Source organism: Astyanax mexicanus, chromosome 24, assembly GCF_023375975.1.
Source record: "Astyanax mexicanus isolate ESR-SI-001 chromosome 24, AstMex3_surface, whole genome shotgun sequence".
Lineage (NCBI taxonomy): Eukaryota > Metazoa > Chordata > Actinopteri > Characiformes > Acestrorhamphidae > Astyanax > Astyanax mexicanus.
Genome location: NC_064431.1, coordinates 5109539 through 5136676, shown reverse-complemented (window position 1 = coordinate 5136676; position 27138 = coordinate 5109539). Strand labels below are relative to the sequence as shown.

At 36.6% G+C, this 27138-nt stretch overlaps 1 protein-coding gene across 10 annotated transcripts in view; it reads left to right on the top strand.

Moving 5' to 3' along the window:
• camta1b (calmodulin binding transcription activator 1b) overlaps positions 1-27138 on the top strand; it is a 467764-nt gene that overhangs the window by 397381 nt on the left and 43245 nt on the right. For all 10 annotated transcript variants that reach the window (XM_022682294.2, XM_022682295.2, XM_022682296.2 and 7 more), the window contains one exon: positions 17990-18143. In XM_022682294.2, the coding sequence (XP_022538015.2) occupies positions 17990-18143 (154 nt within the window). The remainder of the gene's footprint in view (positions 1-17989; positions 18144-27138) is intronic.

Here is a 27138-nt window from a genome sequence, read left to right as displayed (position 1 = left end):
AGGGTGTATGCAATATTGCAATGCACACAACATTACGGGTGCCATACCAGAGTTTAAAAGAGGACAAATTGTTGATGCACGTCTTGCTGGCACATCTGTGACCAAGACAGCAAGTCTTTGTGATGTATCAAGAGCCACTGTACCCAGAGTAATGCCAGCGAGATACCACCAAGAAGGACCAACCACATCCAACAGGATTAACTGTGGACGCTGTAAGAGGAAGCTGTCTGAAAGGGATGTTCGGGTGCTAACCCGGATTGTATCCAAAAAACATAAAACCACGGCTGATCAAATCACACATAATTCAATGTGCACCTCAACACTCCTGTTTCCACCAGAACTGTCCGTCACCACAATAAATTATTGTGGTCTAAAACCAGGTGTTTTAGCTTCATTGTCCAACACCTGTATATATATAAAAAAACATTCACCATGTCTTATTAAAATCAATTATTTTTTTTACCATTTTGGTGAGCTCTGTTTAGTTAACACAATATTTAATACAAAACACAAAATATTTTTATTTTTAAGGCAGTGAAGCAATATTTTTTTTTTTTGAAGCTGGACCGTGATACACGCATACGTTAAGGCAGGGGTGTCCAAACTACGGCCCGCGGGCCATTTGCGGCCCGTTTCCTTTTTTGTAGCGGCCCACAAGGTATTTTAGAAATAGAATGAAAGTTGGCCCGCTGTTAAGCAGGTTTTTATAATGTGAGATTCAAAGTTTGAACGTTAGGTGTCAGAAACGGGCCAAAGAGTCTAAAAGCGGAGAGAGTGCGCATTTCTAGAGCAGAAAAACGGGCCAAAAAGTCTGAAAGCGGCGAGAGTGAAGTTGTAGCACAAAAAAACGCAGAAAAACAGACCAAAGAGTCTAAAAGCGGAGAGGTTGCGCATTTCTAGCGCAGAAAACAAAAAAAAAATGGATGAAATTAAACTTCAATTTGAAAAATCTTAGTTTACACAACACTGTCAAAGATAAAGATAGTAAGTCAAGTAAAATGGTGTGTAAATGAAATAATCAGGAAAAATGTATTATTTGAAGTGGTATATTTCATCATTTGTTTTATTACAGAGTCTGTGGCCCGTGACTTTAAATATATTTCTCCTTCTGGCCCCCAACAAAAAAAGAGTGGACACCCCTGTGTTAAGCACTTCCCACGTTCTAGTGTGAACGCAGTGTTACACAACAGTGTCTATGTAACTGTGAACATTACATGATGTGTAGATACCAGTAAGTGCAGCATTCACATGCATGCATTTAACATGAAGGTATATTGTACATAAGGGAGCAGTGTTGGATACTAGTGTGTGTGCACCACTGTTAAGATAGTCAGTGTCTTGCACCTCGTCTGTGAGCACTCCTGTTGTTTTACATGCACTGCAGAGGTGTAGTCATCATTTCAAACACATGCAGTCCCATGATCTGTCATTTTATGCATGGACATGCATGTTCCCGCACGCTGTCGGAGCACATCGCATCAGTGAGGCAGCGTGGAACTCATTCTGCTTTACTGACAGCTCCACACACACGCCCCACACAGACACACACACACATACACACACTGAGACAACATGCTGCGAGTTATTCGTCCACACTGACCGCATGTAAATATGAAGACACACTGCACACAGTTTTATTCTGTGTTTCTGCTTTATTTAATATGAGCACAGAAAGGCAGTGGAATTGGGATTTGTATTATATTCCGGAGTCGGCCGCAGCTCTCTAAAGGTCATATTAACATGGATGGTGTGTGTAATTGTGTGTGAGACATTTGTATGCATGTGTGTGTGTGTGTGTGTGTGAGTATATATGAGACTCAGCTGCAGTGTTTGATGTGATGTAGGTACAGAAGTGAACTAGCAGAGTAAAGCAGGTGTGTGTGTGTGTGTGTGTGTGTGTGTGTGACTATAAGTCTATAGAGAATCACCGTTAACACACATTTATAGATTTGTTTATGTACCTTATATACCAGGATATGGTGTCACAGCTACACCAAGTCATTTTCAATCAGTGTATTGCTAACATGTGTTTAATTGTGATTATAACTTATAATATTCCTAGAAAAACAGTGGACCTGTATTGTCTAGACCAGTGGTTCTTAAACTGTGTAATCACTCTCAAGACCACAGTTTTATATTGATTACCATCAGTTTCATTGGTTCTAGATTTAAAAAACTGTGGAAAGGCAGAAGATCTGCTTCCATCTCTGGAGATAAGATAAGATAAGAGAGCACTTAAAAATCATGAGTTTCTTTGATTTTACCAAATTGAAAACCTCTGGAATATAATCAAGAGGAAGATAGACGATCACAAGCCATCAAACCACCAAGCTGAACTGCTTGAATTGTTGCAGCAGGAGTAAAGGCATAAAGTTATCCAAAAGCAGTGTGTAAGACTGGTGGAGGAGAGAACATGATGCCAAGATGCATGAAAAAACTTTGATTAAAAAGCAGAGATTCTCCACCAAATATTGATTTCTGAACTCCTAAAACTTTATGAATATGAACTTGTATTCTTTGCTTTATTTGAGACAAATATTTGTCTGCTGTCTTATAGAAAAGATACGAATAGAAACATAAATACACATACAATTGCCTGACAAGTTTGCTCACCACAGAGAGTTAAATGATGGAAAAAAACTGTAGTAGATGACTTTTTAAAGATTAACCTTTTTAAAAGACATTTAAGTGAGTTTTTTGAGTTGAGTTGATTTGATTTAAGTTTTCTTCAATTATTTGTCATAATTCCAAATAGATTCCAAACCATCAGCTTAACTATACTACAATATAAATACTATAGTACTATAAGATTTAAGATTCAAGATTTATTCGTATTAACACAAACTTCTGGTAGCTGAGGTCACTGTGCAGAGGGAGGACATAACGATGTGTATATATACAAAATAAACCAAATAGAAAATAAAAATATAGGAGAAGAGACGAGAGAGAGAAAAAAAAGAAGTAAAAAAAGAAGAAAAAAAAGAAGAAAAATGTATTAAAGTATGGCTTCCTATATTTTTCCATTTATCCATCCCTAACATAAAAACAGAATAACAAAAAAATGAATAAATTAATAAAAATAGCTAAACGTCTCAAATGTTAACTGTGTTGTGCATGTGTGTGTGTGTGTGTTAGGTGTGTAGGTTATCTGTTAAAGATTCAAGATTTTTATTGTCACATCACAGAGTACAGGTGTACATGTGAGTGAAAACTTGGATGCAGATTCCCACCAATGTGCAGAGAATAATATTTACAAGAAGAAGAATAAAATAAAATTATAAAATAAGACATACAGATACCCTAACAGTATATAAGTACTATATACTAAAGGATTATTGGATCGGCTTAAGGCTATTAGAAAGTGTGGTATTGGTGCCATGTTTAATGGACTGTTTTTGTCCTGAAAATATAGGAAAACGCACATATATACATATATATACACACACACTCAGGCAACGCAAAACAAACCAGCCATCCAAAAACACACAAACCTATAGAGAGCAAGTGAGGCTTTTTCTCTGCAGTTAATTTATTACCTTTGGCACTCCAGAGGAACAGAAATGGAAGGCAGTTTAAAGCCTCCGTTTTGTTGCTGGCTATGTATGGGAATGTGTATATGTGTGTGTATGTGTGTGTGTGTGTGTGTGTGTGTGTGTGTGTAGTACTTATGTGCGTGCGTGGGTGATTACACAGACCTGTTGCCAGGCTACAGCGGCGAGAACAGCCCGCCCTGAGCAACAACAGCTTCCTACCATGGGAAAAGAGCAGAGAGAGAGTGAGATTGTTTATTTTTTTATTTTTTTTATTTGTTTGTTTGTTTCCTTTAATGGATATTAATATGGAGGTGTGGACTGAGACTGAGGATTTACTTTCAGTGTGACCGTTTGCGCATTAAAACTAAACACACAACACATTAGCAACTCAGTGGAACAGTGCCTTTATAGGAAACACACACACACACACACAGTTGTGTAGCTTTGTGAGGTGGCTATACATTAACACATGTAACCTGGACCCTATCTGGGTTTTACACTGCACAAGTCTTCCATTTCCTTACTATGTTCCTCACAGTGGAAACTGACAGGTTAAATCTCTGAGACAACTTTTTGTATCCTTCCCCTGAACAACTATGTTGAACAATCTTTGTTTTTAGATCATTTGAGAGTTGTTTTGATGAGCCCATGATGCCACTCTTCAGAGGAGATTCAAATAGGAGAACAACTTGCAATTGGCCACCTTAAATACCTTTTCTCATGATTGGATACACCTGGCTATGAAGTTCAAAGCTCGATGAGGTTACCAAACCAATTTTGTGCTTCAGTAAGTCAGTAAAAAGTAGTTAGGAGTATTCAAATCAATAAAATGATAAGGGTGCCCATACTTTTGCACCGGTCAAATTTTGGTTTAATGCATATTGCACATTTTCTGTCTCATTTCAATACTGAAATATTACTGTGTCCATCAGTTATTAGATATATCAAACTGAAATGGCTGTTGCAAACACCCAAATATTTAGAATTAAAAATGACTAAGATTAATAGGGGTGCCCAAACTTTTTCATATGACTGGATAATATGTTTCAGGGGAGATAAAATCAACGTGAGAATGCATGATGAATTGGATTGTAAATGTCTCAGCTTGATTGTGAGGATTTGTGAATTCTGAACTTAATTTGATGAGAATAAACATCTCAGGGATGAGGAGCAGGGCAGGAAAGCGTGGGTCTGTGTGTGTGTGCACGTGCGTGCATGTGTGTGTGTGACAGAGAGAGAGAGAGAGAGAGAGAGAGAGAGAAATAGAGAAACAGAGAGAGAGAGAAACAAAGCTCTCTGACCGGGTCTGAGCTGGAAGTTTAGAGTGCGCCATTCAATAATTCAGCCAGACAACAGATCAGTGTGTTGGGCGGGGGCGGGGCAGATTACAGCAGAAGTAGAGGTCAAACTTTCGTAAAAAAAAAAAATAGTAACGCATTACTGATTCCAAATTAATAGCATGTGTTAACGCTTTAACGTTGACAGCCTTTTCTTCCTTTAAGTTCTGATATCACAAAATTGACTCCAGCATTACACATCAAGTCAAACTGTGGACTTAAAATGGGTTTTTACTTCTGTGGTTTGTAGTGTAAATTGGCCTTTAGTGTATCGTTACACTTGTAAAATATGTGAAGTATATACCTAATCCAAAAACAACATCTTGCCAAGTCTACCTTAAACTAATACTCTCTAGAATCCCTTAAACTCTGAGCGGCCTAACCCCAGGACTGATAGACTTCATTAGACTGTCGCTTTCCAGCTGGAGAATAACATCTATTCCTGTAGAGCGGCTGCAATTAGAATCGCACTCTCTGGGTGAGAAACACTTGTCAGTGTGAAATGAAATCATCAAGCCGAGGTGTTTATACACCTGGGTGTTATGTAGGATCCGACACAGTCGGGCAGAGTGCTGTCACTGACATGCACTCATGAGGATTGGTGTATACATAGATCTCTCTCTGTGAGAAAGAAAGGTATGCAATTGATTTTGTGATAGTGCACTTCTTTTTAAATTGCATATACAGTGATATCAGTCAAATGTGTATAGATACCCACTTATTAAAGCGAGTAACTAAAGCTTAGTTTAAAATGTAATGGGTTAAAAATGAAGAAAATAAATTGATTCATACGGAATTGTGAAAGAATTGTAATGATATAGAGTACCACACAAAAGTTAGAGACATCCTTTATTTTTTCCCCAAATGTTCCTTAACCAACTAACTCAACCACTGGCTAGTACAAGCAAAATGGATCCAATCTAAACAGTCACCGAATTCCCTTTTTGCTAAAGTTTCACATTTTGCCGGCTGCAGGAATGACGGTACTCATACAGTCTGTTGGGTACCACTTTAAAAAAAAAGACATTAATAAACTAATTGTAAACCATTTATAAACCCTTTATAAAGGTAGTCTTATTTTAAAGTGGTACCGTTTGTTGTAGCATTAAAGGCGCAGTGTAATCAGATATATTAGCTAGATAATATACTGCTATGCTGTCAACAAATGCTGTCTCTGCTGCTCCATGCTGTTTACACCTGCAGTAATGTGCTGTGTTCACTGCTCACATCTGCGCTGCACATCCCATTGAAAACACTGTGTTTCAGCGTTTTTTTGTGTTAAAGCAGATTCACACTGTACAGATATACACACTGGAACACAGAATCTTCTCACTATATTTACAGTACTTTCTTGCTCCCGTGGCAGACAGCCCTGACCAATCAGAGAAGACAATATGGTTTATTGGTGCACATTTTGATGCGTTCAGGTTTATGCCTGTGTGAAACCAAACCAAACAGAGGGAGAAAACGCTCCAAATAAACAAAGTCATCAACTTATCCGGAACTATAGAAACTTTCACAACTACAAGCAAATTAAGTTTCAATTCAGAAATCCTTACAACCAAGCTGTGATGTTTACAATAGAGATGTGTCCAATTTATCATGCATTCTTTATTCCAGCGCCCTACGTATCTCCCCTCAACCATACATATACAGGAACAAACCACTTCAGTTTCTGAATCAGTTTTACTGATTTTGCTATTTATAGGTTTATGTTTAGGTAAAATGAAATAACAAAAAAGACATCAGACCTCAAATAATGCAAAGAAAACAAGTAAATATTCATAAAGTTTTAAGAGTTCAGAAATCAATATTTGGTGGAATAACCCTTATTTTAATCAGTTTTCTTGCATTTTGGCATGTTCTCCTCCACCAGTCTTACACACTGCTTTTGGATAACTTTATGCCTTTACTCCTGATGCAAAAATTCAGTGGCTTTGTGATCATCCATCTTCCTCTTCCTCAGAGGTTTTGAATTTGGTAAAATCAAACAAACTCATCATTTTTAAGTGGTCTAAGTTTTTTTCCATATCTGTATATGCTAGTATTTTTATTTACACCACTAATATAAATATAATGGCCTTTTACATAATAGCATTTCTTACATTCATTCTTTTATTTTCATTTAAATATCTACTATAAAACTCACGCCACAATATTGTTGTGATTAATCTAATTAAAAAAATGTAATCGTTCAACACCATTAATTTATAACATAACCCGAACAACATGATATTCAGCCAGATGTGTTTAAACTGGCGGCCTGTGCTCCTCTTCTCTCTGTAAGCAAGTGAGCTCAAGGTCAATAACTCCGCCTGTGTCTCAGGGATCAATAACAACCCGATGCAAAATCTAATGAAGGTAATGTCAATATTCACCCTCCACCATTTACGTCTGGGTCTTCATCCCGGCCGGGTTCATTTCTACATCCACTCTTCTATCATTCTATCAGCACCTTTACAGAGCACTGAGTATGCCTTCCATACAAACACATGATCCACACAACATTAATGTAACATCACTACAATACTGTAGTACTGGAGCAGATATTACTGTATTACTGAGATACAACAATAATGACTATTGATCAGCTGATCAGTGTAATGGTATTAAGTTAATTGTATTGTTTTTTTATTATTTATTTTCTGAATTGCAGTGCAGCACATTTGTTACCAGAAAACAGCAGTAGCAAAGATGTAGCATACCAGAAACAGAAAACAGTCCACAGGTCACACACAGGCAGGGCAGTATCAGAGGTTAGGCAAAAATCTAGGTCAGAAAAATACAAAGTAGAGTAAAAAACGAGAGATCAAAAATACAGGCAAGAGGATAAACCATAGAACAGGACAGGTAGAATTGAGCCACTTAAATAGAGCCTAACACATCTGATTAGAACTCTGGTGATCTGCTTCCTGGAAGTGTCATGTGCTGTGTCATGTAATCGGGATTGGGAGTGATGATAGTGTGAGGTGCATCCTGGGCAATGTAGTCCGTAGACTGCAGAACAGGTAGAATTGAGCCTCTTAAATATGGCCTAACAATATGGCCTTCTCCTGAAAAGTGTTTATGTGGGTGAGTAAAGTGTTTCCATTTATTTACAGTAAGGCTACAGTCCACTACATTCACCTCTGAATGGCGAAAAAGCTAGAGCTTAATGCAGTTAGCAGCTAATGCTAATGCTACTCCAGCAGTGCTAGCCAGAGTTAGCAGCGGGTTACAGCCCGATATATACTCACCTCTGAACAGCCAAAGAGTTAGAGCTTAATGTGGTTAGCAGCTAATGCTAATGCTGCTCCAGCAGTGCTAGCCAATGTTAGCAGCAGGCTACAGGTTGATAATACTCTCCTCTGAATAGCCAAAGAGTTAGTACTTAGCATGGTTGGTGGCTAATGCTAATGCTGCTCCAGCCTTGGTGCTGGAGAACTAAACTGAAACTGAACCTCCTGCTTTACTGCTTCTTAAAACCTGACTGGAAATATTCATACATAAGGAACACCGGATAATAAGACACACTAATGATTTTGGGGAAAATAAAAGGATTTTAAGTGTGCCTTTTAGTACGAAAAATATCTTTATCTTATTTATAAATAAATTACCAGCATTTCACATAATCGACCTGCTAGTTCTTCTGCACAGTGATGTAATTCCCACAATATCGCTTGATACAGTGGGTGTAAGCTGTTTTCTGCAGATGCAGTTTTTACACTCCTCTGATTACTCTCTCCATCAAACTCTGAAATCAGTAAACAGGTGGAAATTTGTGTGCAAAAGGAATAGTGTCTTCCCTTGTGGGAGAGAACACAATCCAATTCCGCTTGTGTTTGAGATGGAGATGAAATCTGCTGGGCTTTTTTTTTTTTTTTTTTTTTTATGTGCTGTAGCTATTTCGCAAATAACTTGAAATATGCATCCTTGACTTGCCTGTTCTTTTTTGTTTGTTTGTTTGTTTTGTTTTACTATTTTTTTTGGTCATTCTTTTCCACTCCCCCTCCAATCTGGCATCTAAAGCTGCAGACTTAAAATGCTAATAGAACCACTGGACAGACAGTAAGATAAAAAGTAAAAAGGATGAGTCTTTTTTTCTGAGAAGCTTCTGCTTCAGCCATGCTGGTGAAGGGGCTGTTTGGAAGAACTAGGCTATGTGCTCTGAATGGTCTGATGGATTATGCTGCTGTCACTCTGATCTGAAGATCGCCGGTTCGAATCTCGGATCATGCTGCTTCACCATCAGCAGCTGGAGTCCGAGAGAGAGAGAGAGAAAGAGAGAGACTGAGCACAACTGGCTGTGCTTGATGCTTAAGGGATGTTTTGATGCTTTTGTGTTCTGAAACAGTGGAGATGCTGAGGATAGGCCTGTTGTTATGGTAAACTGGTTGATGATAATATCTCATGAGGACTTGCTGGAGTAATGGAGCTATTAGCGTGATTAGCCTACTCCGTGAATGCGGGGGTTAGTCATACAGTGCACTAAGGAAGGCTGGAGGAGTTACTTATGAAGTGCCGGCAACAGAGAGATGCTTCACGTAGGAGTTGTATCTCTGTGTGTGTGGTGTGATTGTGTGTGTGGGTGTGTAGGTGTGTGTGTTTGTGAGGTTTATGTAGTTTTCTAGACAGGGATTAAGCCTAGTTGTAGCTCCATTCAGAATGCTGTGTAATCCAACACTAAGCTTTATATAAGAGCTGTTAATGTTAAAGTGTTAATGCACGTGATTCATTTTGAATCAGTAACACGTTATTATTTTTTTAACACAATTAATTACACCACCAGGTTTGACCGCAACTTCTGCACTAATCTGCCCCGCCCCCACTCAACATGTGCATTTTTTTACTGGAGCAGTTCACTTGTGGTGAGAACGCCCTCAAATATACTTCTTTTTCATTCTGTTTAAACTGCTGATTAGCCGCTGTTTATTCTGATTATTGATCTGATTATATTATCTAATGATATTGGCCAGATAATATACTGCTATGAACAAATGCTGTCTTTGCTACTCTATGCTGTTTACACACTAAGAGCACTACTTAAAAAAAAAATTAATAACAAGTGTGATTATTCGCAGTTAATCACAGAATATTGAATATTGTGATTAATCAGGTAGAATCTTTTAATTGATTAACACCACCAATTTATATAAAAAATAAAAAAATGTTTGTGGACATCATTTCAGTTTTATTTTATAATACTGTTCCATAGTTAACAGGTACCTAAGCAGAAACTAAGCAAAAAGTAAATAAATTAAAAGTAATAAGTAATATTAACCCCTCTAAATCTCTTATACTAACTACCAGGAAGTACTCAGTAATTACTCAGTAGGTAGTACTGAACTAATGATTATAGTGGTTCACTATTTACTCCACATTAATTATGGAGCCTCACATATCTCCTGGAGAACTACTTACTAATAGGGGTGTGACGAGACACTAATATCACGAGACGAGACGAGACGAGACACGATACTGGGATCACGAGAACGAGACGAGACGAGATTTAAAAATAAAATTTTAAAGAAAATGTCAAAAAAGAAAAAGGAAATAAAAATATATAGTGCAAACAATAAGTGCAAACCACAACCAGTCATATTAAGCCGATGGTTTGTGTTTTTTCTCCTAAATCTCTTGTAATTTAACTATGCATAACCATAGTTATAGCTACTGTGTTGCCAGATCCCTCTTAAAAAGTCCACACAAACATATATATGTCATGCAAAAATCATACAGATCACATAAATCATGCAGATTACACAATGATAACTGTGCACCACACAAGCTTCCACTACTCAGCCTTAGTAACGTTACCCTACAAACTCCTGTAGAAAAAAAAACTACAGAGGAAACTTCAGACAGCAGAAAAGCAGAACTATTTACTGTAGAGAAATACAGTGATAGAGGACCTTTGCAGCCAGCGCAGGACTGTGAGGAGCGTTTTACCCGGCTCTAAAGTCTAAATCCAGAACTGGAAGCTTCTTGTCACACCATCGTTCATCCACAACTTGGGGACATTCTTTATTTAAGGGCACAGATCGTAACGCCGCTTGGTGAGAGAGACTGTGAGAGGACTTAAGCCTGCCAGCTTGTGGATATGAACTGCCTAAGCTCGTACTGGAGTCTACTTACAGCTTTAACCCTTTAAACCCTAGACTGTTTCTACTTTAGTTATTAATCTTAAGACTTATTTAAGTAGTAGACGTTACAAGGTTGTAAATGAATTCTAATAGAAACACAGCTCTCCTGATAGCAGTTTCTGCACGAGTGGTGTTTAAATAAAGCATTGTTGTTACCTAGAAACTGGTGGTTTGGTACCTTATATGATATAATATCCATTTATAGGTGTGATAAATTAGATGTGTTGTTATCAGATAATAAAACACAAGAAGAACGTGTTCCTTTTAGAGTGAGTTTGTTAGTTTATTATAAATCCAATGTGTTTTTTTACTATTGGAAAAAACTGCAAACCTTTTGAATTGAGAACAGTTCTTTAGCTCCATCTCTGCATTAGTACTTATTGAATGTATGTGTGTGTGTGTGTCTTTTGCACTCACACTGGTTCAGAATCTTACATGCATACTGTCCCAGAGTTCTGTGTTCCATTCACACCATTCTAGACTCTATTTTGACTGTTCTATATAAATGTCTTCTGATCCCACAGATCTGGAATCTTCTAGGATGTTTACACTGCCCTAGAACTTACTCCCACATTCAAACCTTTCTGGAATCCTGATGTCCACTCAATTCAATTCAATTCAATCTAGAATTCACTATTCCATTCACATAGTTCAAGAAAGTTCAGCTTCTTTTCGTCGTTCTTGAAACCACACTCCCATTCCCACAGTCTTACATTTAAACAGTTTAAGAATGTTCACCCCATTCATTCTGTTTGGGGAGTAAGACAGCAATGACCATCGCGACATGCTTTGCGCAGGATGCACAATATGACCCTGAATGTTCTAGAATGTTCTAACCATGTAGACTGTTCTAAAGTCCTGTCTTTCATTCAAAGTTCCAGAATTTCCAACCCATTTATACTGATCTAGAATAATATTGTCCATACAACAGAATGTTCTAGAATGTTCAAACCATGTCATAGTGTTCCAGAAATCTGATCATCAACCAGTAATAACTCTCACCTCAAGAGTGTATGGTTGTGCTGTAGCTGTTATATAGGCTGTATGGTAATGCTTCTGCTCTTTGTTTGTTGGTTTGTGTGTGTGTGTGTGAGAGAGAGAGAGAGAGAAAGAGAGAGAGAGAGAAAGAGAGAGAGCAAAAGAGAGAAAAGGAGGGAGAGATAGCAGAGTAGATTGATGGAGGAGGCGGGAAGGCTGCACACACCAGCGGCGGGTGGAATTTATCGACCACTTACCATTGACAAAGCTTCAGATATGACTCAAACCACTGCCCCAGCTCCATCTCTCTATCAGGACCTACAGACTGTGTGTGTGTGTGTGTGTGTCTGTTTGTGTCTGGGTGAGTATGTGTGTGTGTGTGTGTGTGTGTGTGTGTGTGTGTGTGTGTGTTTGTTTGGCCAGAAAAATCTAACCAGCGTTTTCCAGCAAACACCAACATATTCTCGAATTCATTGTTTCATTCACACTATTCTAAAAACTACAATCCCATTCATTCACACTATTCTAAAAACTACAATCCCATTTATTCACACTGTTTTAAAAACTACAATCCCATTCATTCACACTATTCTAAAAACTACAATCCCATTTATTCACACTGTTTTAAAAACTACAATCCCATTCATTCACACTGTTCTAAAACTACAATCCCATTCATTCACATTGTTCTAAAAACTACAATCCCATTCATTCACACTGTTCTAAATAAACTACAATCCCATTCATTCACATTGTTCTAAAAACTACAATCCCATTCATTCACACTATTCTAAAAACTAATATCCCATTCATTCACACTATTCTAAAAACTACAATCCCATTCATTCACACTGTTCTAAAAACTACAATCCCATTCATTCACACTGTTCTAAAAACTACAATCCTATTCATTCACACTGTTCTAAAAACTACAATCCCATTCATTCACACTGTTCTAAAAACTACAATCCTATTCATTCACACTGTTCTAAAAACTACAATCCCATTCATTCACACTGTTCTAAAAACTACAATCCCATTCATTCACACTGTTCTAAAAACTACAATCCCAATCATTCACACTGTTCTAAAAACTACAATCCCAATCATTCACACTGTTCTAAAAACTACAATCCCAATCATTCACACTGTTCTAAAAACTACAATCCCAATCATTCACACTATTCTAAAAACTACAATCCCATTCATTCACAGTTCTAAAATCTTCAATCCCATTCATTCACACTGTTCTAAAAAAAATACTATCCCATTCATTCATTTATTCATTCAAATATTTCCCATCCATGCTGTCTTACAATGGTCTCCCCAATTCACACTATTATAAAATGTTTTAAACTCTAAACAGTTCTTAAACATCCTCTTTTGTCCATAAAATTTCAAACTAAACGAATGTTTCACCCATTCAAACAGTTCCAGGGTGATATCTTCATTTCAGACAGTTTAAAATGTTCTATTTCTTTCCATGTATTCTGTTCTTGAATGTTTTCTTCAATTAACATAGTTCTAAAGAGCTCTGGAATGTTTCCTGTCATTCACACAGTTATATAATTCTCTCTTTCAAGTTGAAAAAAATATTTTAAAAGAATGAAAATGTTCATTTCGTCACTGTCCAATGAAACACGAGTATCTTAAAATTTGCAGATTTTAGATTTGTACCTAATTTGACCAAAAATGTGGATGAATGGATCTATGGAAGTACTTAAAAATGGCATGATATAAACTCTTTTTATATTGACTTCCATTGAAAGTTTGAAAGTTTTTTTTTTTCTCTCTCTCCTGTAAAGTTGCTGTTTTGGAGATTTTTTTTTTATTGGACAGCGACGATTTGAAGTGGTGAGTTTTTTCGTGACAGATTGCAATGATATCACTTGTTATATAGGTGGAACTTGGGCTGACAGCAGTGATCCAAACAGAAGAACCTTACTATTTTTTAAACAGATGGATAAATGAAATAATAGCTTGGAATAGACCTTCTTTTAAGCGCTTATTGATTAAAGGCAGGTCAAAATCACAATGCATGACTGGTACTTTTGCACAAGAAACTGAAAATAGAGGCATTTCAGGCATGGTTTTCCCCCTCAAAACGTATGCATAGGAATTTAGTTATTTTATATCTCCATATACAGTAGCGCACTGCAGAGAGTTGATCTCAGTTGATCTGGGCGGGCCTGCTGGGTCTATAGTGTAAAAAGAGTCAATAGGTCCGTTTCCTTTGAGTATCCTTGGGTGAGAGAATTACTTTGATTACTCATTTGAAAGTGTTTGTAGCCGGATCGCTGCGGCCCCTAAAGCTGCTGGTATCCCCTCCGTGCAGTCGATCGGGCCCCATGCTAGCTCGGAGCACACTCAATGTGCTCCGAGCGGTACCTATTACTCATACGCTGTCAATTAAGGTAATTTATTGCTGTAATTCTGCCCCGGTATGAATGGTGGCGGTTCAGAGTTTGTAAATACTTTGAAGTTAATTGAGGGCATCAGTTCCTGGGAGAGGCGTGTGTGAGTGTGTGTGTATGTATATGAGTGTGTGTGTGTGTAAGTGTGTGAGGGAGAATGTGTTGCATCTCAGTGCATGGTTGCCAATTAACAACTCCCACCTCCTTGCCACCAATCACGAAAACAACTCGCAGGCCCACCGTTTAAAGCTTACTGCGTCCGCCAGCGTATTTCTGACTGCTCGCATTTACAGGCTCTTTTTTCCTCTTCTGGAGATCATGTCACTGCGTGGGTTAATTTCACTTTCTGCTGCTGCTCAGCTGGTGTCAGACGAGTTTGAGGGGTGGGGTGGGATGGTGGTGGTGGGGGGTTGGGTGGGTATTGCCTTTCATGCCTCATTTACAGGATATCTGCAGATCCTAATGTCTTATATTAATTTACAAAAAAAATACAGTCACGCAGCTCTAGAATGCTGACACCCATTCACATTGTTCTAGATTGCTGTTGTTCTAGAATATTCTATACCTTTATTATCATTATTAGACATTGTGACAGTCCAATAATTACAATGTTCTAGAATGCTGACATCCACTTACATTGTTCTAGATTGCTGTCAATCCAGAATATTCTATACCTTGTTCTAGAATGCTGACATCCATTCACATTGTTTGCTGTTGATCTAGAATATTTTTATACCATTATTATCATTATTAGACCTTGTGATGGTCCAATAATTACAATGCTCTCTGCCTTTCACACAGCTCTAGAATGATATTTTTCTATACACATTTCTAGAATGCCCTGTTTTTCACACAGTTCTAGAATTATCTTCTCTCTTTACAAAGATCTAGAATAATATTTTCCTTTCACATAATTTTGGAATTCTGACATCTATTCACATTGTTCTAGATTGCTGTCAATCCAGAATATTCTATACCATTATTATCATTAGTAGACATTGTGATAGTCCAATAATTACAATGCTCTTTGCCTTTTACACAGTTCTAGAATGCTCTCTTTGTTTACACAGTCCTAGAATGCTCTTTTTCTTTACACAAATCTAGAATGTGCTCTCTCTTTTTTACACATTTTCTAGAATGCCCTGTTTCTTTCACATTGTTCAAGAATTCTTTCTTTCTTTATACAGTTATAGAATTATCTTTTTCTTTACACAGTTCTAGAAGGATCTCTTCTTTTTACAAAAATCTAGAATGCTCTCTTCCTTTAACAATAGTTCTAGAATTCTAACACCCTTTCCCATTGTTCTATATTGCTGGTGTCCACCCATGCTGTTCTAGAATGGTCTTTGTCATTATTATCATTATTATGGTTGATTGCCAGTTTTTCCTCATTCTATTTACATACTTTCAGGATTATACACTGTAGCCAAGAACAAATTATCTACAAAAAAAGTCCTTAATTTGTCTTAAATGTCTTAAATTAGAAGGTCTTAAAAATGCCCCATTTTGTTGTTTTTATTATTGTGCATTGTATTTCCCAGAAGAGCAACCCCACACCATAATCCCCCCTCCACCAAACTTTACACCTGGTACAGTGCAGTCAGATAACAACCATTTTCATTGTTCTCATAGCAACTGCAAAACACTCGTCGATCAGATTCCTATTTAGGGAACACATCTCCACTGTTTTCCACCCAGTCCAGTGATGATGTAATGGATAGGCATGGAAAACTGTGTGGGGGTTAGACAACCCAATTTGGCATTGGACCCTATTTTCAGTTCCTTTTTGTTTGCTTATTGTGAAAGACTGGAATTAAAAAGTCCTAAATTTACTTTCCTCATACCTGCAGATACCCTGTATTCAGTCTGTACTCCTATACAGGGGGTATGTTTTATTCAGTGGGAGTCCTCTAACTCCTCCAAGCGTGTGGACCAATGAGAACAGGAATTTCTTTCACACACTCTATTAAGTAACAACCTTGACCTATCGCTGTCTTCCTTCCTTTTCAATTTCCTCTCACTTTTTTCTCCTTTGACTGGCCTCCTCCTCCTTCGCGTCTTGTTACGCTCGCTCTTTCATCATGGAAACATTCTCTCTCTCTCTTCCTCTCTCTCTCTCTCTCTCACTGCCTCTCTGTAAACCTTCCCCTCTCTGAGTTTCTTACACAATTTGTGACACTAGCGTTTGTACATTCATGTTCTTTCTTTCTCTCAAACCTTTCTTTCTCTTTTCCCAAACCCTTGTGCTGGTCCAATTACAATCCTTTCTTTACACAGTTCTAGAACTCTCTCTTTTTCCTTACACAGTTCTGGAATGATCTCTTCTTTTTACAGAGTCCTAGAATGTACTCTTCAAATCACATAGTTTTAGAATGCTGTCATCCATTCATATTGTGCTAGATAGCTGTTGTTCTAGAATATTCTATGCCTTTATTATCATTATTAGACATTGTGATGGTCCAATAATTACAATGCTCTCTGCCTTTTACACAGTTCTAGAATGCTCTCTGCCTTTTACACAGTTCTAGAATGCTCTCTTTCTTTACACAGTTCTAGAATGCTCTCTTTCTTTACACAGTTCTAGAATGCTCTCTTTCTTTACACAGTTCTAGAATGCTCTCTTTCTTTACACAGCTCTAAAATTATTTCTTATTTAAACAGTTGTAGAATGTATTTTTTTTCTTTCACCTAGTTCTAGAATTATCTCCTTTTTTATAAAATCTAGAATAATCTGTTCTCTATTTCTGGAATGCTCTTTTTCTTTACACAAATCTAGAATGTTCTCATTCTTTACACAGTTCTTTAATTCTCTCTTTCTTTACACGGTGCTAGAATTTTCTCTATTTTTACACAGTTCTAGAATGCCCTGTTTCTTTCACACACTTCTAGAATGATCTCTTTAATTCAGACAGTTTTAGAATGATCTCTTCAATTGAAAGTTCTAGAATTATCTTTTCTAGAGTGATCTTTTCCATGCACACAGTTCTAGAATGCTCTCTTTCTTTACACAGTTCTAAAATGATTTCTTATTTACACAGTTCTAGAATGCTCTTTCTTTCACATAGTTCTAGAATGATCCCCTTTTTTAGAAAATCTAGAATAATCTCTTCTCTATTTCTGGAATGCTCTTTTTCTTTACACAAATCTAGAATGTTCTCATTCTTTACACAGTTCTTTAATTCTCTCTTTCTTTACACCGTTCTAGAATGCCCTGTTTCTTTCACACAAATCAAGAATGATCTCTTTCTTTACACAGTTCTAGAATTTTTATTTTACAAACATCTAGAACATTCTCTTTCTTTACACAGTTCTAGAATTTTTATTTTACAAACATCTAGAACAGTCTCTTTCTTTACACAGTTCTAGAATCCTTTTTTTTTTTTTTACAAAAATCTAGAACGGTCTCTTTCTTCTACACACTTCTAGAATCCTAAAAATATGAAAAAATAAATTTTGTAATGTTTATATGAAAAATAGGAGGTGATATCACAAGTTATGGATGTTTTTATGTAGAATTTTGAATGACAGCTTGAGTACAAAGTTAAAAATGTGTTTATTAGTTGATTAATAAATTAACTCATTCTTTTCTCTCTCTTTTTTTCCAGAACCCAGACATCGTGCTGGTCCACTACCTGAACGTGCCGGCCATAGAGGACTGTGGGAAGCCGTGCGGGCCTATCCTGTGCTCCATCAACACAGATAAGAAGGAATGGGCCAAATGGACCAAGGAGGAGCTCATCAGCCAGCTGAAGCCCATGTGTGAGTGTCTTTACACCCACTTTCAGAGCCTGACACAGAGAAGAGCACAGAGCAGATACACAAGCAGAGAGCAGACCACAGTCAATTAGCCGCTGTTATCTCTGATCCAGTTTACCCACTCTTCATCTGGATCTAATAAACGTGCTATAATAAGCTGTATCGCTTACTTAAAAGGCGTCATGCAATTAGAGACAGTAAATTTATCCAGTTGTCCGCTCAGCTGAGATGGAAATTAAGGTCATAACTGTGCGGGCCTTAATGGATGGAAATAGTTTGTGTGGGCGGGCAGATTCGTTTTTGGAATTGTTTTAAAGACAAAATAGCTTTAAAATAATAATGGAACAATAATTGAATTTAGACAATTTGTCTGAATTTGTCTCCTCTGCACTGGATATGTTTAGTTTACTCTGAATCACAAGGCTAATATAGACCTATTAAAAATAACATTATGACCACCTACCATTATCCATTAATATATATTTTTTTGGCTTGCAAAAGTATTCATACCCCCTTTTTTTTAAGTCACAATTTTGTCACAAATGTGTCAAAACCACAAATATTAATGCTTTTATTGATTTTATTGATAATTTTATTGAGATTTTAAGGGATAGACCAACACAAAGTAGCACATCATTGTAAAGTTGAACGGAAAATTATGCAGGATTTTTTAAAAGTGTGACTTTTCAAAAGTATTCAGCTATTCATTTAACACTATAAAACACTAGAGAACAAACAGAATCTTGAAGACCAAAGAATTGAGAGAAAGATCAGAAGTTGTGGAGAAGTTTAAAGCAGGGTTAGGTTATAAAAAAACATATCTTAAGCTTGTGGTTGTAAGGTGACCAAATGCGAAAATGTTCAAGGGGTATGAATACTTTTGCAAGCCACTGTACTTTATTATTATCCTCTTTTCACCCTGAAATTCAATACTCAGGACCTCATAGGATGGACCAGCACAGAGCAGCTATTATTATTATTTGGATGGTGAATCATTATTCTCAGCATTATTCTGTTTTTATATTTCTAAGTATCATTACTAGGCTAGAAATACAGTGGTGTGAAAAAGTGTTTGTCCTTTTTTTTTGCATGTTGTGTCACTCTTAAATGTTTTAGATTGTCAAAATAATTTAAATATGAGTGAAAGACACCACAAGTAGACACAAAATGCAGTTTTTAAATGAAGAAAAATCCAAACCTACATGGCCCTGTGTGAAAAAGTGTTTGCCCCTCAACCTAATAACTGGTTCTTCCACTCTTAGCAGCAACAACTGCAATTAAGCATCTGCAGTAACTTGCAATGAGTCTTTCAAAATACTGTGAAGGAATTTTGACTCCACTCTTCTTTGCAAAATTGTTATAATTCCTTTACATTGGAGGCCTACAGTTCTTTGGATGTTGTTGTGGGGTCATTTGTGACCTTTTGGATGAGTCAGCGCTGCACTCTTGGGGTCATTTTTGTCATTTTTGGCCAGCCACTCCTGGGAAGGTTCGCCACTGTTTCACTTTTTCCCATTTGTGGATATTGGCTCTTACTGTTGTTTGCTGGAGCCTCAAAACTTTAGAAATGGCTTAATAACCTTTTTCAGATGGGTAGATCTCAGTTACTTTCTTTCTCATTTGTTCCTGAATTATTTCGGACATGTCTTGTCTAGCTTTTGATATCTTTTGGTCCTGTTTAAGTGATAAAGAGAGCAAAAACCGATGTGGCGGTAATCAGGCCTGGGTGTGGCTAGAGAAATTTAATAATAAATCACAGATAAATCACAGTTATGATTATAATTTTTTACACAGGCACATGTTGGTTTGTATTTTTTCTTTCCTTAATAATGAAAACATACATTTAAAAATGCATCTTGTGTTGTCTTTGATTAATATTTTAATTTGTTTGATGATCTGAAACATGTAAGAGTGACAAACATGATGCAAAAAGCCAGCCATGTCCTGTGGGCAACATCCTGTGGGTAGAAGTATCCGGTTACCCTTAATGAAGGACTAGAAGGAAGACCAACACTGTAAACTGTGCAGCAACAGATTCAGAGCTTCTGTCTCTGATTTTACTTTATCTACAAGGTGTTTCAGCTGGAGGTAGGAGTGCTGAGAATAATGACCCACCACCAAAATAATAATATCTGCTCTGTGGTGGTTTTCTCTCCTGTGGGATTCTGAATATTGAGAAACAGGGTGAAAAAAGGATAATAATAATAAAGTATTCAGAGAAACATATACAGAATTATATAATTTTAGTGCTCCTATACACTCAGTGGAGCTAAAAACAATGGCTAATAGGTGTTTAAACAAGGAAATTGACAATGTAATGCTATTCAGAATTTTGAAGGAACCACTGGAGTTCATCTTTAAAGGCAACAAAGGGCAACGAAAGCAACCCATTTATTAAAGAGAGATCAGCAATCGCTCATGTAGGACTGAATTATAACAGTTTTTACACCCACACACACATCATGAGAGAAGCTCAGGAGGCAAACAAAAAATACAAGATTTGCTAAAACATTCTCAAATAGACTTTTACAGTAGCTTGCAAGAGTATTTATACCCCTTGAACTTTTTCACATTTTGTCACCTTGCAACCACAAACTTAAATGGATTTTATTGAGATTTGAGAAAGTAGCACATCATGGTGAAGTGGAATGAAAATAATACATGGTTTTCAAAAAAGAAAAATAGTTAAATAAAAATCTGTGAAGTGTGAAGTGCAAAACTCTTTGAAACTCCTACATAAAAAATCCACTACAATCAACTGCTTTTAAAAGTCACTTAATTATTTAATAGAGTCCAGCTGTGTGTAATTTAGTCTCAGTATAATTACAGCTGTTCTGTGAAGGCCTCAGTGGTTTGTCATAGAACACTAGTGAAAGAACAGCATCATGAAGACCAAGGAGGATAAAGTTGTGGAGAATATATAAAAACATAAAATATAAAAACATATCCCAAGCTTTAATTACCCCATGAAATATGATTGAATCAATCATGCAAAAAATTAAAAAGTGTTCTATAACTGCAAACCTAAAAAGACATGGCCGTGCTCCACCCAAACTGACAGATCGAGCAAGCAGAGCACTGGTCAGAGAAGCAGCCAGGAGGAGGCCCATGGTCACTCTGGAGGAGCTGCAGAAATCCACAGCTCAGGTAGGACAATCTGTGCACAGGACAACTATAAGTCATGCACTCCACAAATCTGGCCTTTATAGAAGAGTGAAAGCAAGAAGAAAATCATTGTTGAAAGAAATACATATAAAAGTTATCATTTGCAGTTTGTAGCCACAAGCCATGTAGGAACACAGAAACATGTGCAGACATGTAGAAGAAGGTACTGAGGTCAAGGCGAGACTAAAGTTGAACTTTTTTACCTAAATGCAAAGAGCTGTTTGTGGCAAAAACATAACACTGTGAAACATGGTGGTGGCAGCATCATGCATGTTGTGACAGCATGGTTCCTCAGCAAGGACATGAAAGTTGCACATGGGAAGATGGATGAAGATAAATACAGGGCAATCCTGGAAGAAAACCTGTTGAGGCTGCAAAAGACTTGAGACTGGAAAGGAGATGCACCTTCCGGCAAGACGATGACTCTAAACATACAGCCAGAGCTACAGTGGAATGGTTTAGAATAACCCAGTCAAAATCCTATTGAGCCTCTGTTGCAAGACATGGCTGAGCTTGAGCTACTTTGCAAAAGCAATAGGGCAAAAATCTCAATCTCTAGATGCACAAAGCTGGTAGAGACATTCCCCAAAAGACTTGTAGTTGTAGTTGTAGTGAAGCATCTCCATAAAAAATTAATTTGAGTTTGTGGTTGTAAGGTGACAAAATGTAAAAAGCTTCACGGGGTATGAATACTTTTTTTGCAGATTCTGACAGTATAAGATAAGCAGGCATTTTAGACTTCTAGACTTTAGATTTGTCCATAATTCTGTTCATTTTTATAGACAGTGCAGCGTAGAGTGTCAAGAACACCAAAGACGTCTCGGCTGATCGACTGCATTTCAGGTCAGGGTAAAATTGTGTAAGTTCGATTTTTTTTTTGAAAGCGATCCGCCGCAGCAGCCCACCACTGCTCCCAAAGTGCGGAGAGCCGAGGACGGTCGTCCGTCCGACACTTCTGAAGATCACTCCTGAGTGGGTCTGACAAGACTCCTTGAGGCCGCAGCACAGAAGATTGACTCGCTCAATACATTGACAGGTAGCTGTCATTTTCAATGTATGCCTCAAAGAGAATGATAAACTCACACTGCGAGCCAGATGAAACTTTAAAAAGTCCTACCGCAGGACTTTCTGCTCCGACTCAGAGTTTTCCACTCGGGTCTCGGACGGATCGGAAGGCAGTCGAAATTGGCAGGCCGCAGACGTTCACCACTGTTTTTATCTGTAGTCCGTAAAAGTGTCCGTAATATTTGAGTGACTTTTAAATCTCAGCACACTTCACTGCGTCATTAACTTCATGATGTGCTGTGGCAATAAGGAAAGGGCAAGCAAACACCAGCCACACAGCACAGCCTCTTTCACTGACCTTCTCACCATGCTGATGGTTTCTCACCATCTTGTGTCCTGTTCTATGGTGCTACACTGCCACCTAGAGGCGAGGGCAGGCTATTGCAGCAGATCTTTTTTTCACAAATTCAGAGGAAAAGTGAGGATCTGCTGACTCCTCTGTCCTCGCTCACCAATGTCCAAGTCATGCATTTTGAATGAGTCGGTTATGCACCAGATACTCAGATGAAATGCGCCTGCCGGAGTGGCCGACATGTGCATCGGGCCATTATTGGGTCATTCAGCACAGTGTGAGGGTCCATCAGTTTTTCAAATATTTTGCCCTCTTTTTATATTAGATTATATATTACATATTTTACACACCTTTATTTATTTACACACCTCTTGTCTATATGTCTGTCTAACCTTTAACATTATTACTACTACTAACATTACTCACTGCTTTATACTTACTGTACTTTAGATTTATAATTAGACCAGTTGTGATGACTCAATTACATTTGACTTAATTACCAAAATATCAAAATAGAATTAAAAAAAAAAATAATAATAATTTAGCTAAATACAGACAATTCAGCTCAATCAGTCTTAGTTAAGAGTGTGTGAAAAGTGTCAAAAGTATTGGCATTCAGTACTTAGGTAGATATAGTATAAGTAATAGTGTTTAAAAATACAATAAAAAAAAAGAAGCAGCTGAAGAAGTATCAACTCAAGCTTTTTATTTAAGTATAAGTAGAGGTATTGATTATTATATGTAATAATAATAGTGTACTTGAATAATTAAAGTATACTTTTTCTCCTTACTTTAATTGGCTGTGCTATTTTTGTACTGGCGACGTACTTAATAAAATATATACTTAGTGTTATTTTATAAAACTTTTTTTTAAAACCTTTTTTATGATAAATCTATACTTTTTAGTACTTTTTATGTGTTTCATGAGCCTATATGTCTGCAATAAAACCGCACTTCAGTGAAATTTTTTAGCAAACATTAATTTTGTGTTTTCCATACAAATAAAAAAAACTGTTCTGATGAACCTTTTTGTGTTAAAATGATTTAGAGTTAGTTTAGTGTAGGTAAAACAACATTTAACAGCTAATGCTTGCAGTAATAAGAGCTTTTGTTTTTACCAGTTTATATACACTCCTCAAAATGAATGTGGTGTTAAATCTACACTAATCTATACTGTCCATACATCTCAGACAACTGTCTCAATAATGTTATATAAAACAAAATAACAATGGTAATACAGTTCTTGTATTTCGTCGATACAAAGGAGAAAAGTAAAGACCCAAGTCAGAGGTCATAGGGTCTACATTTGGACCAGATCAGATTAGATTTATTAATTGGAATTCTTAATGAATAAGTACGTTTTTCCATAATAAACATTTAGTAAACAACATCATACCACTCTTAAAAATGAGAAGGCTAAGTAGATAGCCACTTCTGAGTGATTACCTTTTTACTTATTAATCACACTTTTAATATGTTTTTTTTTTTTATGTTCAGTTGGACAGCACACAAACATATAATTAGATTGTATTAATTAGTGGAGAAAATAGCTAATAAATGACTAATAAAATCAGTATAAACTTTGTGCAAATTTATATTATTTTATTATTTATTAGTGGTTCCAAAATACCATAACTTATGTACAGAAAGATAAGTAGAAAATTATAAATGAAAAATACAATATTATCATTTGTTCACTTATTTTCACCAAGAAAGCCTTGTACACCGATCAGCCATAACATTAAAACTACCTGCCTAATGTTGTATTAAAAAAAGGCCCCACTTGTGCCTTAAAATCAGCTGTTGAGGGATGAACTCCAGTTTGAACTTTTTCAGCAGATCTTCTGTGATCAGTCACTTCATGCTCCAGTTAGCTTCGGGTGCTCATAACTGTGCTGCCAGGTTACTGGTTGTCCTTCTCTGGAGCATTTTTTGTAGGTACTGAACCAAAACCGCTGTTCTGGAGATGCTCTGATCACCCCACAGCCAACTAACCGTGCTTTCTCAGGGCTCTGGCTGATGATGCTGAGCAAGCTGCATGACCGGGATTCAAACCAGTGATCTCTCAATCATAGTGGTAGCCCTTTTTAAATAATTATTACTATGTCTTAATATACAGTACTTTTGAAATATGTTTAATTCATCAGTAACCAATAAACATATAGCTCTAAGTTAGTGCTGGCATTAACATGTTAATTTTATGTAAATGAACAATTTTACCAAGTTTGGTCCCAACCTTCTTCTGTGATTTACCTTTTTTTTGTACAGAGGCTTCAGATATATTAGCAGCTTTATTTAGCAATATAAACACAGCTACTGTGTTGCTACTGTCAACTTCTAAAGGTAGATTAACTAGAAAAATTGATGAAATCCCATAACTAACTCTCACGCAGTAGAGATTAGAAATTCTGTATACTGTCTGTATGACGTACCAGACATCAAAATACTTGGCCAAATGTTCTTTTGATCAAATATGATTTTTATACAAGTTGTATTATGTTAAAAATATATTTAAAATAAAATTAGAAGTGCCCAAACTTTTGGCTTTAATGTAAAAAAAAAGTAAATCTATATTTTCCTGAGCCCTCACTTTATGGCCTCCTTCTATGGCTTATCTTCTGTAGTGTATTTTGAATCTTTAAGAAGTTATGCATGACTTATAATTATTCCATTAAGTCCATTTTAATTGTTTGGCCTTTTTTAAACCTTTAATTACTTTGATCCATCTACAAAATAATTGGTAGATTACTGGATTACTAATATAATCAATAGTGACAGCCCTGTTTATGATGATAATGAAACTGCCTTCCGTTCGCTCCTCTTCTCATCACACAGGAAGCAGTCTGCTATCACTACAATTATCAGAGGCTCCTCTGAGTCGGGATAATTTGATTGTATCGGAGTCATGTTAGTCATGTTTGTTTTCATTGCAGCAGATTAAAAGCATGCTCTTTATTGATGAGGTACATGCCCCTGCACATTCAGAATTCAGAATAAGGAAGAGATGAGATAGGAGTGCAGCTCTCGCCCCAGCCCCTCGCTCCGCTCCAGTACCAATCCCATCACTGCACACTTAGCACACTGAGAGCAGGGCTCCAGGTCCAGTGAGCTGCAGTGCGTGACTCTCTCCAGCAGATGTCAGAATTACATTTAAATTTCTGTAAAATGATACAAAGGTATGAAAAAAATTGTGCATCCTTGATAATTTTCATCATTTTCCTTTATATCAGCAATTTCATTTAAACCTTAAAACCCCTACGTACAGATTTTCCATCCAAAATCGCACCTTGTGTTCTCAGCTTAATTACTCAGAAATCCCTTCACACATAAACATAATCCATATATGATTAGAAAGAGCGGAACTTAATCTTTCTAAAAATAGTGATGGCAACTTATTGTGGTAAAGCTAAATCTACAAGAAACCCAATGAGAAAAACACCTAAAAAAGTGAAAAATCTCCTTCCCCAACCAATATTATTTACCTTTAGTGCTTCAAAACATATTTATATGATGTTTCAAACCAAATAATATCAGTAAATAAAGACTCAAAAGTGTTCACAGAAAAAGTGTGAAACTACCTGCTTTACTCAAACTAAAGCTAGGTATGTATAGTGTGCGCACTACTTTATATAGTTTTTATTTGACTTGCACATTTTACTAAGTAGTTATTTTGCACTAAACATTTTTATTTATTTAGACTAAACAGTTTACATTTTTGTATATATATATATTTTCTTTGTGTGTCCTGATTAAAATATTGAAAGACATTGGCTGCTCTGAGTGTCAGGTTTTTAGTTTTATCTACATGTATCCTAGAGGGGTGATTATTGAGTGTGATTAATGATTATCAAGCAAAATAACTCCCCCTGATGCTGTTTCTCCATGTATTTTGTCAAAGTAATAATTAATAAACCATGTAATGAACTATCATCAATATTCTTATGCTTTCAACTCATAAACATTCTATTCTAACCATTTTTGAAAAGATATGTTAGATGTGAATACATTTAAAGTCTATACATTCAAAAATAAGTAAAAAAAAAAACAGGTGCTTGGTAAAATTTTGACCAAAGCATGATCAGTTTCAGGAAAATATAACAATTCTGCTTCCTTTTATATTTTAAATGATTATATTTTTGAGCAGCCGTATGTCTTCTGGAGTAAAAGAGATCAGGGTGTGTGTCTGTCTGATATAATTACTGTGTTATAAAACCTGAAAGAGGAACTGACAAAAACTGAGAAAAAACACACCAAAACAGCCTAGAGTTCAAAGAGTTAAATATATCATATAGCAGACGAACACAGTGATATTTGAGAAGTGAAATGAAATTTTTAGGATTTACAGAAAGATATAACATAACAATTACGTCAGTATTTAGTAGATTCTCTTTTTGCAGAAATAACAGCATCTAAACTCTTCCTGTAGCTTCCAGTGAGAGTCTGGCTTCTGGTTGAAGGTATTTTGGACTATTCTTC